General features: G+C 36.8%; 1 protein-coding gene across 2 annotated transcripts; it reads right to left on the reverse strand.

Moving 5' to 3' along the window:
• Positions 1 to 1,361: 1,361 nt before the first annotated feature.
• On the reverse strand, positions 1,362 to 13,496 carry LOC107217831 (ras-related and estrogen-regulated growth inhibitor-like protein). Of its 2 annotated transcripts, none has more exons than XM_015655505.2 (6): positions 13,181 to 13,496; positions 9,239 to 9,325; positions 8,921 to 8,977; positions 7,068 to 7,144; positions 6,090 to 6,272; positions 1,362 to 3,836 (listed from the first exon to the last, which is right to left on the reverse strand). In XM_015655505.2, exons 2-6 carry the CDS (start codon positions 9,315 to 9,317, stop codon positions 3,531 to 3,533), a joined length of 702 nt encoding a protein of 233 aa, XP_015510991.1. In that variant the 5' UTR covers positions 9,318 to 9,325; positions 13,181 to 13,496; the 3' UTR covers positions 1,362 to 3,530. The 2 variants fall into 2 exon arrangements, with proteins under 2 accessions (XP_015510991.1, XP_046587429.1); XM_046731473.1 differs by lacking the exon at positions 13,181 to 13,496 and adding an exon at positions 11,648 to 11,715.
• Positions 13,497 to 16,714: the final 3,218 nt, after the last annotated feature.

Consider the following 16,714-nt stretch of genomic DNA (forward strand, 5'->3'; position numbering starts at 1 on the left):
AAAATCGCGCACCTCATCCGGTTCCGTTTCTCGCACGACTGAATTGGCATCTGAACTTTGAGTATCTGCTGGCTCAGAAATATTACCGTGATGAAGTTCATCGCTAGAAGGGTGCGATCGGCTTCTCTCGGGTTGAATGATTGACAAAAAATGTTCCATGCATCGCAGCTGTCGCTTGTACTCTTCGATCTGATGGATTTGCTGAGGATCTAATCGCCCTGTTCTATGAATGCTTCGATTCAGCGTGTTTACACTCCGTCTTCTGCACTCCTCGAGGTCGCGCTGTGCAGTAGAACCGGATGTTCTTTCGTCGAGAAGCCGATGCAGGAATTGCAGACTCGCCACGAGAAGTAAATCCGGATTACGATCGTCGATGAAATTTTCTTCATTATCTAGATAATTCGTTATGCGTTGAATGATGATTAATTTCAATACAACATTTCAAATACAAGTAAAACATTTTATTTTGTAAGTAGAGCAAAATAAAATACAAATTAAACAGCTTAACACTTAAATAATTATACCTACTTTTTATCCCGTTGCTTGTTGTTGCCATTACCCGAAGAGGACATTTCAAATGTTTATAAGTTACAGTACAAGATTTGTATTACGATCATTTCATTATATAATGTTTAATTTTTAATGATTAACCTAAAGAATGTGACATAAGTTACACGTCTATTCAAGCATTTGTCACTGTCATTTGACATTTCACACGAACGCAGCTGACGTGCGGGGCAACTTCAGATGATTCAAGAAGTTCCATTTGGTGACATTGAATATACTACATCGCGAACTCGTTGGTATTTGATTATAAATGCGGTATATTGTCACACGTTTTACTCAAAATCGGCTTAATGTCAGAAAATAAGAATCCCACAGCTTGTATGGAATTGTTTGTGCCTTGGTATGTGCAAAATTTACCTGAAACGATCAGCTGATTGAAAACTCTGGCGCCATATTGCCATAATGACGTTTAAATTAAGGATTCCGTAAATTGTGACTAGAAAAACTGTCAATATAGTGGCATGAAATCACCACGGTGCCAATATTATTTTACTGCCAATTTTTCACTGTCACCGTACTCATATTGGTTCATTGAACAAAAGATTGTATGAGAACTCGTTGAACTTGTTTGTGCCGTTGTTAAAGTGTTTTGTTGAGTTTACTGGAAGCAACGGTGTTAAATGTTTGAAAAAACATCTCACATAAATATTTTTCATCTTGTTAGTTAAATATGGATATCGCAATATTATTTGGGAAAATACTTTTATATAACAATTTAAGTGTACGGTGTATATAAGGAATTGTTTTGAATGAAAATACGAAATATTTTATAAACATTATTTTATTATTCACAGTTTTATATGACTTATGAAATTATAAGTACGGTTCATCTATTTTTTACACGAATTTTGTACAACATTGTATACGCTTATAGATAATTAATGTCACAGCCTTTTGAGAACAATTCCTCTGCTAATAGTAGGTATAACAACGATATTAATAGTATTACATAGTTTTAATCCGAATCTTACTAATAATTATGCGTAAAGTACATTTAAGTCATAATTTGTAGTATACAAAGGTATCGCTATATATAAAATACTATATATTAAATACGTGTAGGTATTATATACTATAATCTACTTGGACTGGCCTAAATGTGTAGTACATCCCGAATTTAGGCTCACACACGTTATCACAAGCACTCAGTATCCAGTGTATACATACATATATTGGAATTTCAGCTCGTTCTATACATGTATACTGCAGAATTACTCACACGCTTATGTTTACACGTACTGTTCAATCTTCCGTTCTCCTAGATGCTATTTGCGTATTATATAGTCACTATATTTTAGTGACTAAAAATAAGTTGTCGGTATAATCGTCGTTCCAAAAAAACATAACAGCTGCTGATTTTAAAATTCTTTTACGATCTATGACGGATTCATCTTCAAAAAATTTTCGGTGAAAGTAAAACAAGAATAAATAATAAATAAAAAGAAAACATTAAAGTCTGAGATCTGCAAAAGCTACGAAGAATTTTTCTTCGCAATATATGTATTCATCATGCATGCATTTATATATATATATATATATATATATATATCTTCTTTCAACTCCTTCGAACTGGTAATTTTCTGTTTCGTTGAAACGTTATTACATTTTCCTATCTTTTTCTCTTCAGATCAATTAACTTCTGCTCATCCCGTTCATGCAACAAAACTTTCTGTTACGTCCTCAATGTTTTCTTTTAAACATCAATAGAATCTGAGCATATAAATATCACATAGATCAAATATCTGCAGACTGAATGTATTCACCATGTATTCACATCTCTTGAAAATGAAATTTAAATATGAAAAAACAGTATATTATACGTAATTAAAAATGAAAAAGAAGGGCATTAAGGTAACTCAGTTGCATGAGACCGTATTTTTGGGTAGCAAAATACGTCTCTGTTTGTTCGTCAACGATGATCAAATTGTGAAGTGCAGTTTGGTGCACTGAAGTACAAATTCACAAAAAGAACTTCTTAAGTGAAATTGTTTTCATATCATCTAGTGTAACGGTTTTGTCTATAGTTTTTCAATCTGGTACACCGTATAATCTTTCATAATAGATAAATCGCTTACGATCTTGCATGAAACTTGTATGAAGTTCATAACTCAATATGATCCATCGTAATATGTGTTGAATCATCAGAAAGTGTAAAATATATTTATTGATTTTCAACAAAATCTGTCGCCTAAAAATATGTTCACTCCGCAATTGAGGTCTATCGAAAGAAGTTCTGCCATAAAACCCTGTGTTAACAATCGAATTTTGGCCTTTTTTTCTCGCTTACGAAACATCTAAAACATTTTGAATTGGAAGATCGTTTAAAGCCTTCCTATATTGAATACCTTGGAATGATTCCCGACCAAGTACCTTCATAAGATTACCTAGGCAACAGAAATTTAGCTGAAAATATAAATTCACAATCGGTTATTTAAAACTAAAAGTGACACTTTCAGAATCATCTATCGATTAAAAAGTTTCTAGTATTAAAAAAATTTTATGAAAATAATGCGTCGTTGTAATCTGACTCGGGGTGATTTTCAATACTTGACAAGAGGTATCTCATTTCGAAACGACGCCGCGACGCTTGGCGTCGAATCCCGTCCCCGCCAGCGCGTTAGTCATCATCTCGAATCCCTGCAGGCATGAATGAAAAGCCGACGAAGTCACTATGGCGGCGCCACTGCCGACATACCAGGTCTCGCCGGTTATTTTTGTAGACAAGCGGTACAACCAAACGCAAACTCCAAGTATAATATCGGTTGGTTTTAACACCGGCGGCGTCGACACGCCGCGTGGAAGGAAATACCGGAGTAAACAAAAGGATTTTTCCTCGACCCGCCAGCCAGTCTGGCCGAAGTTCCGAAGTTCTATGGCCTAAAAGGCTCATCATTCAGATGAAGAATCAAAGTCCCGTCACCGCCTTGAACCGATTACTGGTCCCCGGCTATTTCCGGGCTGCATCAGAGGCTTGCGGTCGCTACCAGGTTTTGCCGCCTTTTCATCACTCTCGATCGATGCAGGTCGTTTTTATTGCACACGACGACCGTGCCGCCTTGGGGCGCGATGTTTTTCTGCGAGCCGATCAACGTCCCGATCATTTTGCTCACCGAGAATTTTCGCATCTTTGTATTTTGCAGCAGCATTCGGCACTCGGTCACTAGATGCTCGAACGCCTTGTAGAGCGACGCCGAGTCCTCCGCAACTGATATCTCGTGGAATTGGCATCTGTACTGTTTCGAAAGCTCCAAGCCCTCCAATTCATCCACCTGGCAACACACGAATAAATCATACGTTAGATTCTATGTCAGAAAAGTTTCGTTTTTTTTTTTTTTTCAATATTTCCACTAAAACGTTTCATCGACGCTTCAGAAAACTTTGAAACAAAGAAATTCCTGACCCACTATTAAATTTACACATGTTCTAGCGATATGCTAACATTGCATATACTCTAAAATTATGTGAATAAAGTAAACAAACAAAAAAGAATCGTCATACTTTTATAAGATGTAAAACACTGTAACATGTGCGGAGAGCTGACTCGAAACAAAAAATTTCAAACAAGAAGCTTCTTCTGAAGTTTTATTTGTTTCAAACTAGGGGATTCCCGATGTTCAAAATTATTGTATCGGCAACTAATCTATGTACGCGTCTTGGAATAAAGATCCTGAAATATTACGGACCCTAGTCACGAAATCTGATGTGCACACAAACTGACAGGTGCAGGTTAACCCCTCGTGTTTATTATAAAGTACGCCGAATCATGATCAACATTCAATACTGTAAGCAAATTATAGGAATACTTCCCACAAATTGTTCTTCGTGTCAACATTTAATCTAATAAACGTTTCCCTTTTGCAGGATGAAACGAAAATAAAGTATGGTTGATGCAACAGTCTGATGCAATATGCCTAGAAGACATCGTCGGGTAGATGATTCAATAACTAGTGATAGCTGGTATCCTTCCCAATAGGGTAGGTACATATCTTTTGATTGATCTATGGTTTGTAAATAGCAGACGACCCCGCAACTGCGCCGTAATAATGCGGAGTTTGCCGGAGCAGCGACGTCGTGAAGTGATGTAAGAATATTGGAGGTATAAAAAAGTTTACATTACGCTGTTATTTTTACTATGGGGGTCATGTAACCACGTCGGAACTTGATGGTTCTTAAATTAGTCGAACAATACGAAAAAGTTTACGGTAGAAAAGTTATTTAGTTCGAGGGTGTCGAGGCCGAGAAGAGAGTAACTATAGGAACCAGCACTGTAAATTAATGGCCATTAGTAGGAATATTTTTTTCCTACGATTTGGTAATCTTATTTTGCATTTAATGGTCTAGTTTGGAAGCTGACTTTTTATTTCTTGTGAATCGATCGGTTGATTAATCTATTACGGGTGGTTCCATTCATCCTTTTCCGATTAATCGATTGATCTGTCCTTTCAATTAATCGTTTTTTCGTTCAATTAATTAATTGGTAAAACAGTTAATTCAAGTCTCGAATTAATTGATTAATCATAGAGCCCTACAGTCCACTGTACAAAATTTCTACTTCAGAGACTTCTAGGTATCAATGAATCTACTGCAAGAAAAAAAAAACAGTGGTAAGATAAGTGTAGCAGTTATTGATATGTTTAGACCCAATCATTGACCCTTTTCTTTTCAAAAATTATAAATTGACGACACAAATTATGAATTTCTCGATGACTGAAACAAATTGATAGAGAGTTAAACACTACAAGGTTATTTTTTGGTAATTTTATAACTAAGGATTAAACAAATACAATGAAAAAAGGTCAATAATTGAGACAGCTAGGGTCAATAACTGCTACGCTTACGTTAGTCAGGATTCCGAGACACAATATCCGAAAAAAATATGGACTTTTCAGAACCTTTCCGCGGTTGGGGCGATTACTGAACAATGGGTTTCGCATGGCTGCACGTGTTTGCCATTCTCGAATAAACATGTATATAAGAGGTAGAAATCCCACGCAAAAGTGATAATCTGCACGAGGAGTTTATAGACCCGAGAATCAACAAGGCGAGGAGCCACCACGTGGCTGTGATTATGTAGGTACGAGAAAACGCTTGCGGTGGTAAATTGTTTTGGATCCCAACCCAGAAATCTAATCCCGAGCAATTTGGGATCATGAATGGGATGATGGTCTCACCCCCCGTGATGTCATGACACGTGGAGTTCTTGCGCGTGCGTCTTTACCCGGCAACCGGTGTTCTCAGTTTATTCCCCCCCTAACCTCACCAGGACAAATTTCTAAAGTATAACATAATCCGCACTATAATAATATATGTAAATAAGTATTCACAATACACGAAAAGAAGTAATATATTTCAGGGGGCACGAGGCTTCGAGACGGAATTGTATCGTCTGCCCGAAGGACAAAATCCTTGATTGTCTCTGCGGGAGGATGCGACTTATTGCGATGGAGGATTATGGCTAGTCGTAATCTGACTTTTTTTTCTTCTCTATTCAATGTGAAAAATACGTATATAGGGATTCTTACCTCTCTGAGGTGTTCCAGGTCCATTTTATTCGCCAGTAGTACCGTCTGCACCGATGGACTATCCCCGTTTTGAATTTGTCGAAGGCACTCCTCCGCGTACAAGAAACTCTGACGATCCGTTACACTGTAAGCTATTAAGCAACCATCTGCCCAGGCGACTTGATCGGAAGGAAAACTCGTTTCCTAAAACAACAACGATAGAAAATATACCATTAATATCGCAGCAATTGTTTCGGTTATTAATTGTTATCGTATTATATAATTTTCATAAAAAAGCGAAAAGTTACGTAATATCGTCACGAACGTAATAATTGTTGATAGAAATTCATATTTATAGAATGTCATCGCAATGTAATTATACCATTGAAAAGTTTTTAAATTCCGAAAATTTGCAAAGATATAGCGATTTTTAAGGTTAGGTTGATCAATTATAACTTCACGATATAACGTGCAAGTCACATCGTAATGAAAATCTACATAGAACGGCTGCAATAACTTTTGTAATAGTTATCTGTTTGAAAGAGGAAAACATGTCAGTGACAATTAAGCGATCACATAAACGTGAAAAGGGAAAGTACCGATGTTATACCAGTTAATGTACATACGTAATTTGTAAATTTATTGGGATTCCAAGTGACCAGAGCAATATGGCGTCACGTTGAGTAATCAGCTGATCGTTTCAGTCACGGTTGTAGTTAAAATTGTACAAATAAAAAGTGCACTGAAAACTCCGTGCAAGCAGTTTTACTTTTGTTTTGTTAGATTGAATAAATATTGAGTGAAATATACGCCTAATAAATAATAAATAAACGCGCTATCTTTAAAATAAATACGAGACAGTCAGCGTACATTTTCTGCCGTTATGAGACGGATGCCATCCCATATTTCACAAAGAAGCTTCCGATATTTCGGATCCAAATACGTATGTGCAAATTTAATTAGAGCGGTTTATATAAATACATATGTACATATACTCACAGCTTCGCCTGAAACGTCGACTATTTCAACCTTTAACGGCATATTATTTATCGTGATGATCTGCCTGTAGAGGAGATCTGAAACAAACAGCGAACATGTCGAACTATATTAAATGCTGCAGGATCGCACGGGGTCATCACGTGCAATGACTATGGCAGGTTGTACATAGACGTATCTATGTGTTATGATAATACATATCTATAGACAAGTTTAGTCAAGCTCAGATCCACCTCCCCCTGTACTCTCTTTATACAAGGTATACGAGGAACGATAACGAACGATAACAGGTTTAAAAACGTGTGTATATATACATATATATATATATATATATATATATATATATATATATATATATACATGGTACATCATAATGCGTGCTAAAATTAACCGAACGCAAATCACGCGCGCTACGTGTTCGAATAATAGATTGACAAGCAAAAAAACGATGAAACCTCGGAAATATCAAAATTTGAAATGCTAGCGCCCTTGCAACCGACCTGCGGAAAATGAAAATATGAGCTTGCGATGTCACGTCGTTTCGACGCTGTCGCAATGCTTGGCTTAAGGAAGAGCGTGTCTATAATTATCACAAGATTCCTTGCGGCAGGCGCTCGTGTAGGTATACAATCATGTATATGCATATATATATATCCATATACACACTTTGTCGAGAGCAGATTTCTTAATATTACTGGAGAAGGAATTTCGTCTGGACGCACGCGTCCCAGTGGAAAGGTTGAATGCCGCGACGCGAGAAACGCGATTACTAATTTACGATATTACAAATGTAAAATATACGTATCTTCTGATGGATCTAGCACGTTGTTTAGCAATACTGAAATTAGATTAAATATTCACGAGGCAGTGGGATCAGAGCTTAAATTCAGAAGATGCCATATTGCGGTAGTAAATATACTTCGTCGCTGTTACGGCTGACGTATTTAATTATAAACCAGCTGTTTTGTTATCTATATTTCACTCTACACTATCTTAATGTCATAAAATGAAATCGCAAAAGCCCGTCCGTTGCATTTCCTGCCTTTATGTTTGTTAAATTCACCTAAAACGATCAGTTGATTCGACACCATATTGCCGTAAAATTGCCCGCTCAAGAATCCAAATAATCCAGATACGCGAGTAGAATTGAATCATAACGAGTAACTGAAAGTATTTCCATAAATTGAGTGTATCTTTTATTGTTAAAGGCCTGCTGCGAATTGACGTCTCTTACTTCTGAGTGCAAGTTCTCAAGCGATTGCCGACCGACGCGACGAGAGAAAATAAACTTCCGGAAAAATTCTCGCGAATTTTCGAAGCATCGGAAAGAAGCGATTAAAAATTATACTTCTGAGAACATTTACGTCCGTTAGCGACTGCTTCGCGAAGAGCTGGATCTTTCATGCAGTTGTTTACTCTTTCTTTTCGTGAATCCGTATTGAATGACGTGTATCGGGTCGGACCCCGATGTGTTATTAAATTGTCGTTATACTGGCAAGAAACGGTAGTCAAATTAAATATCCAGTGATTTCCAGTGAACCGGAACTTCGCGGTAAGAGCTTAGTTTGAATTATTATCATTTCCGCTTCGAGAGAACAACTTTCAAATTCTTGAATAATCGTTGTTTAATTATTTTACTCGTTTATAAATCTGACATCCGAGATCGTCGGAATTTGAATTTTGAAAAATGACTCCTATATTACCAGAAGCGAGTAAGAATAGATCGATGAAAATTAATAAAATATTTCACAATTTATTACTGAATAATTTGGCGATGGTAAGAGACTAGGGATAATTTTCTCTAAAACTCCAGAATGCTCTTATTTATTAATTACCTATGAAGTTTAGACACTTACCAGTATTTGACCGGTATTCTCCGATGAAACGCCTGGTCAGATAGCGGACAGTCAATGCTGAAAATTCATAAAAATCATATGATTGAAGGCTCGGTTTAAGTTGGCAATGCCGATAGGGAGTAATTTTTCTTGAATTGATCAACTTGGGGAAAAAAATTAGGTATAAATTACAATTAGAAACTAGTGAGAAACCGGATACTTTGTTTTGAAAGTGACAACTACACGATGAAAACAATTAGACGTCTATGCCGAACAACTGATTGGAACAAAAGAAAACACAGCACTATTACTGTAGCAGAATATCGAAAGAATGCTTACCAGATTTACCAACGTTGCTGCTACCAAGAACTGCTATTCTAACTCGGGAAACATCTCCGTTCCGTTCCTGGGTTTTCATTATTGAATCTGAAACAGAGAATAAACAATAGGTTATGGTATTAATAATCAAAAGTGCACGGGATTAAAAACAGTTGGAGAACTATAAATGATATTCTTGAATTCAGAAGACGCCATGTGGCGTGAGTAAATATGCTACACTAACTGTCATGGCCGTCGTATTTAATTTTGAATGTTGTCTTTAATCGCATATTTTACGCCGAATTGACTCTGTGTCGCAAAATAGAACTCCATCAGCTTGCACGACATTTTTCATCCGGTGATATTTGGAAAATTGACCTAAAACAATCAGCTGATTGCCCGCTCGCGCCATATTGATCTACCCTGACTACGACAGGAAAAAGAAAATACGAATACATTATATTGTATCTTTGTCTTGACGGAGATGTGTCAAAATTTGACTTCGATTTGCAGCACAATTAGCAGCGTGTCGTTTTGATAAACAATGTGTCGCTTCACACGTATTCTGGCGCTTTATTCACAATTCGTCAAATGGAGACGCAGTGCGATGGCCTTTGGGTGTCACCGATTGGTCAAGGTTGTTAAAAGCAGGCGGGCTTTATGATTCACCCATCTACTATAAGCTGACGAGAATACGCCTCGCCAAACCTCAATTCTAACGGGTTGTGACAGGCCTGTTAATGCGCCCGAGCTGAACTGTTTTGCCTGAATCGAATTATTTCAAATTTTTAAATTCAAAAATTGGAACAATGTTGACATTTTCGTTCACACACACACACGGACTTTAAAAACGTACGAAAAACTTGGAGCTTTCTCTGTGGCGGATTTTTTGTTAAAATTTTACTTTAAGGAGTTTTCTTTTTTCAGAAGTATGAAAAATATTTTCTCTAACTCGAACGCGGTGAATCCGCAAACTCCTGCAATATTCATTCAGGCTGTGAAAACATTTCATAACTGATTAATATTATTATTATAGTTGTAAGAATAAACGCGGATTTTGTATACAATACACAAGAATGAGATCAGATTTTGTTTAGCGTTAAACCGAATTGTTTGCGATCTTGAAATATTATTGATTTGTCGAAATAGAAAGCCTTTTATTATTATTTTCTTATATTTAATTTTTCGCGAAACCAATATGAAGAAATATGTGTTTTTCTCATTTATCATGAGCAAATATTTGCCCGAGCTATAACGTTGTTGCTTTGTGCATAAATTCTTGCAACTAAGAATGACGTTAAATTCCCTCACTGACATCTGTTCACGAAGTATAAAATTGAATAATCATTTCCTGGCTTCGTGCATATTCTTTACGTCTAATGAGATTATATATATATATATATATATATATATATATATACGTATGAATATAAATTGTGTGTGCAGCGCGCGCAAAAAGCCAAATACATGAGGCACGGTAACGCCATGTGGAAAATAAGACACCTGCCATTTATCCATTATACTATGTGTTAGAAAAATAAATATATTGAACTGACGCATCGCTCGCGACGCGATAATGATATATATATATATATATATACGCAGCCGATTGTATGGGTTACATTCATTGCACGACAGAGGAAAGAATCTTCGCAGTCGAGTAGTGCCAAATATATAGAGTATACAAGCGTCGACGATCGCTGTGCAGGAGTTTAAAAACTCGTCAAAATGTGGGTGAGAGAAAAAAAAGAAATCCTGGTCGTTGTCCAAACGACCGGAAATACGGCGCCACTGAGATGATAAATATAATATTCTTACAAAATACACACGCACGCACATATAAAAGGAGAATTCGTAAAAATGTCTCGATGCTTTATGGTAACCACATAATTATAAAAAGATATGTAATATAAATGTTGGTAAAGGTGCATCTGTCCCGTTGAAATAAATACGACCGACGCCAATGTCTTGGAAATATGTTTTTTTTACATCTGAATTCACGATATAATAAATCGGTTACACGATAAACTCCACAATTTTGACAGGAGAAAAATAGCAGGATAATCCTCGTGGCGCCAAGGGAAAATTAACGACTAGCCTTTATTTGTCCACGTTGTTTTTCACTTTCTTTGTTCACGCGATAAAAATTTGGTCAAAAATCGGAATGGAAAACAACGCTATCTGACGGCAGGAAATTTATTAGTGGTCAGCCAGCTCCTACTTAATTAGAGTAGTAATTATTCGGCCCGCATTTTATTCTGCATCAATTCACCGCGATAAAACAACACTGCAACCGCTTACACGAAGTTCTCCGTGGCTTTATATTCTCATTATTTAGCTGAAACCGAGGGTGAGACGATCAGCTGATCGCTCGGTGCGACGCCATATTGGATTCCAGAGATAAGGATTGTTTGAACGATTTCACGATACTTTTGCCGTATCCAAAATTCAATTGTGAGATGCAGGCGGTCTCAAGTATGGCTCATCGTTGGAACAGCCCACCCTTGAAACGGACTTGGCTAAGCTGTTCTCGTTCTCGTGTCTGAGATATTTTGGCTCGCAACTAGTTCACAAGCATACCAGCAGCAGCCTGCGACTGTGGCGATCGGTCGGGGAAAAGAGAGTCGAAATATCTGGCTAAGAGCGAATTAAGCCCGTTGGGTTTGGGTTTTCAGTTAGCGGCGGCCATTAGAGCTCTTTTATTTTGTATACATAGAGCAAACGAATTTTCATTTACTTTTTTCATCGTTCCGTTATGAATTTGGCTTTTAGCGCTTCGGGCACGAGCTGTTTAGGACACTTAGCGTGTCATGCTATACAGTATCGGGCACTGCCTACTTACAACTTGTAATTAATCGCATTTTAAACGTGTATAATTTGTAACTGGTGCGAAATAAGCAAACAATTACATGCCTATATTGGTATTAGTGATTGCATCTCGTAACTAAGATAAAATAAAATGAAAATTGTCTTTGCATTAATTACTTTCGTTCAAATTACTATTTTTCAAAGTAATTGGTGTATCGGTATTTTAAATCAGTCACTATTTTCAATTGTAACTAATACATGTGTTCGATCCAATTACTATTTTTCAATCTAATCAATCGCTGTTACCAGATTTAAAATTTCTTGTACGCGCGACATATCTTAAATAGGGAAATGTACGAGACGTACGTAAGTATCAGTACATATGTACTACATATTATTCATATGCTATTCACTTCAATTACAAATTACATATGTAATTTGTATAAACAATTTTTATTTAGTTTTATTTTGCCAGTAACAAAATACTACCGCAATTTGTATTTTATCAACTCCGAATTGCAAATCCTATTTGTAATTTATTAATGATTGATTACGAATTTGTCTATCCGTAACTGTTGCTTTCAGCGAGTTTACCGAATGATTATTTTTTCAAGCCGAATGAGCATAAATAATTAGTGATGAGAATATAAATAATTGAACGAATTACACAATCGAGAACCGTGCAGCGTATTTTTGGGGTCGCATTCTTCATCTTCTTCCTCCTCGGAAACTCACGAAGACTTAAATTTCATCTCGACATGTAAAGCGTGGGTGTTTCGAAGGACGAGCATACAATCAGGCAACGCGAATGTAATATTACCAGAGGATAAAAAAAAAAAAGAAAATAAATAAATAAATGATTACACATAGTTTAGATTACAGAGATTCGTTCCGAGGCAGCAAGTTTGAATTTAGTCTTTGTATATACAATTATACACAATATCCGAGCTAATTTCACAGTTATCTTATAGCCCTGAAGAAACAGACATCTGAGAAAATTTTCCGAATGAAAACTTTTCAACAATGCAAACTCAGATGACTTTCGGTGCCGGATCGCAACAAAGTCCGTTAATTTCAGCCTTCGGTATTCACGTATTTGTCTCCAAATAAGAAAAAAAAATTTTTTTTTAATAAACTCGATAGGTCATTTCCTACCTTTGATAAGCTTCCAAATTGCACCGGACGACTTTTAGACGATGAGCGAACGAACACTTTTCGTTATCCTTTAAAGCGTCCCGCAACAAGTTTTACTTTCGTTATTTAGAATAAAATTTTCTTTCACTTCTAGCGGATGATTTTTCCGGCTTGTTTGATTTTTCAATATTCTCAACAGCTCTTTCAGTTCAGAACCACTGTCAAATTGTCAAACTGTTTATCGCGGCAATTCAAATCTGGTTCAATCACTCGACTCACTGACACGACGAGCTGCTGCTACTGAACTGTTTTGTCGGCAGTAGCGCTCACTGTATTAATATGTGAAACCAGCAAGGTCTGCGCGCGGTTTACGCCGATGCAGGTAAGCCAAGCATTCGTATAACTGACGGAAAACGCGTGCGCCGACTTTCAACCCCAAACACGTGCGGCGCCCGCGCCGCAACGAGCATTTTCGTAATTCAGGCACTTAGAGAGAAATGGAGAGAGAGAGAGAGAGAGAGAATTCACCCGTGTTTATACACGCATTCCAACATTTTGCCTTGAAGGCACAGTGGTACGCTGAATTTATCAATTCTCACATATATTTCTCTTCGGAAAAAATTACGAGGACGAGTTTCCCTTTTGTTTTTCATTTCTCTCTACCGTGGTAACAATTATATACAACGGATTCGTTTAGTAAAATGCATCACGATTAAATTGGGTTTAAATATTTGAACTCTGTGTTTGAAAAAAAAAAAAAATAAAAACTTTTTTTTCCTCCTCGCATTTCACTAAACGATTCATTCCATTTTTTTTTTTTTTAACAAATTTCATAAGTTATTTAACAAACACGGAAACGAGAGAGATGATTTGTTTTTTTTTTTTTAAATCACATCTTTAAAATCGTGCGTAATGTATGTGACACGTCTTATACGTACAATGAAAATAACTCGTAACACGATAAAAATCGGGTTACCTGTTACATCGCATTCCTGTTTATTGCATATCTGACCTCGGGCTATGTACGATGTATTTGTAAAAATCGTCTACCCAACCCGAGGCGTTTAGTCCATTACATTACACACACTCTATGTATTCATACGAGTATGTGTCATAATTGTATATATATATATTCATAGGCAATTTATTTTCTAAATTGATTGACAACAAGTTATGACAGATGGTTCCGGACTACTTTATCGGCGATTTCTTTACACTCCGGATGTTTTCATTCCTGCACAAGTTAATTCGAATGGCTTTGTCTAACTTCAGACGAATTATATAAAAAACTTCGAGCCACAAGTTTCAGTCACATTTAGTCGCGATGTGTATGCTGAAAAACTTTCAAAGTTATTAACGGCTTTGAAATTAATGTGTGCGGGATGTATGTGAAAATTCTGTTGTTTTTCTTAAAAATTATATACACGTTCAACGAAATTTTATTACATTTTCGAAGAATTCCGATGACAGGGAATAACTCAGAGGCACGATAATCTTTTATCGAAAATAGTCGGTATACTACGAGTATGATATTATGTCGCGTCGGTATTTTCGATCCGTATCATTCTTGTGCCAGAAATGCGGTTGTGCAGCACCGGAAGTATTTGTTATTATTTTCGACGAAGATGCGATGACCTTGCCTTCGGTATTTTCGAAACACATCCGGATGCTCGAAAGGATCTTTTACTATTCACTGATTATTCATACGAATTCTTGCGATTGAATTTACCAGGAAATTCAGTATTCATCTTATACTTTTATATGCATCCCTTTACGGCTAGTCGACACTAACAATAATCAAGCTAAACAGAACAAGATTTTAATAAGAATGGGACGAATTTAGGCCTTCCGTTTAACTATGACACTGTCCATATCCTGTTTGGTATATCGTGAACTCTTACCATTGCCGAAATTTTTTTTCAGCTAATCGAATTGTTCATACTCCAAGAGTAAACGCCGGATTTTCTCAGGATCAGTCAGGCTAATTAATCACGACGGGATCCGAAAGATCGAAATAATATACCTACAGAAATTTGGCCGAGGAGAACGCGGGCGTGTTGAATTCAAAAGGTCTTACTTCAACCTATATTTCACTCTTCGTCGACTCGATGCACCGAAAGCATCGTCTAACCACTTGTACAAAGTTTACTGTGCATTTCTTTTCGTATAATTTAGCTAAAATTGAGGGTGAAACGATGAGGCGATCACTCAGTGTTTTGCCATATTGCGCTGCATCCCAAACTCGAAGTCGCGTCAACGATTGGCACACAAAAAACGAGAGAATGATTCTGGCACGAATGAAATTAACTGTGATTCCTTTATGAAACCTGATAACGTTCTGCAGTTTAAATTCGCAGAGTTCAAATTCGGTGAACTCCAAGTAAATCCGTATCATTGACACTTATATACAAAGCCGTCCAATTATTCGCTTCTCATTTACAACAAATGAATCGTTTGAATAACGACAACGCTTCATTGCTCTGCCTTTGTCAGATCCCTCTCTGAATCTGTGGCAAACAAAGAGATCCGAAAAGTGATTTAGGGGGAATTCGGTTTCTCGACTGGATACTGAAAACGGCTCTTGATCATTTCACAGAACATCGGTCAGTCGACGCCAATAAACGACTCGCAATTAACGAATGGTCTTACCGATATGTGTATCTTCTCAGGATAAAATGTTACATGTACAAATGACCGATGCGATCGAATGGCAACGGTGACCTAAGGCTTTGACGTAAATCGGCACGTGTTTACCGAAGCTCAGCCTTGCTTAATTACCCGTTAGATTAAACTACTTTGACAACGACGAGGACCGCTGCATAGATTCGCTGGGTTGTCGACAGAGTCACGTGGTCGTATAGATCGGATGCGCGAGCGCTTAATCAAGTTCACCTTGCCGCCCTGCGCCCTTTGCCGAGACCCATGCGTCACATATGACACGTGGGGAATATACCACCCCTATCGCTTTCACCGCGAGTCCCTCGTTCACGTCATTATCTCCGCAGGATTCTACCGTGGACATTCGTATTCAAGTTAATATCTCGTATATTCCATTGCGGATCGTTTTGAGAGCAGTCACTCGACCGACTTGCAAAATTAGAATACGTAACCCGTTATTCACAGGTTAAAACAATTTTTCGATTCACCCGGTTTTTTTTTTTCTTTTATTTATGTCTGTACACAAATTGAGTGGTGAAAGTTGCAATTAAAAATAGTCGAACTACCAATTATTTTCGTAGTGTGTAATTGCAAAAATTTGGACTACCAATTACTTCTGAATTAGTAAATTGGAATAAATTCCTTACTCGTTACTTTTGTAATGAATAATTTGAAAAAATTAAATTACTTATGGATTTTATGATTTGCATTTACGTGTACAAAGGAAAATTTAATTAAACGCGTACATTTAATTTTAATATTCTTAGAATATTTATTTATTCTAATAAAATGACCGATGGTTGATTAAATTTCCGTCACATATGTCCATAAATTTTTCAAGTAATTAGCAGTTGATTTTTATATAATTTTTTTCAATTCCACACTACAAAAGTAATT

Source organism: Neodiprion lecontei, chromosome 2 (genome assembly GCF_021901455.1).
Source record: "Neodiprion lecontei isolate iyNeoLeco1 chromosome 2, iyNeoLeco1.1, whole genome shotgun sequence".
NCBI classification, from domain to species: Eukaryota; Metazoa; Arthropoda; class Insecta; order Hymenoptera; family Diprionidae; genus Neodiprion; species Neodiprion lecontei.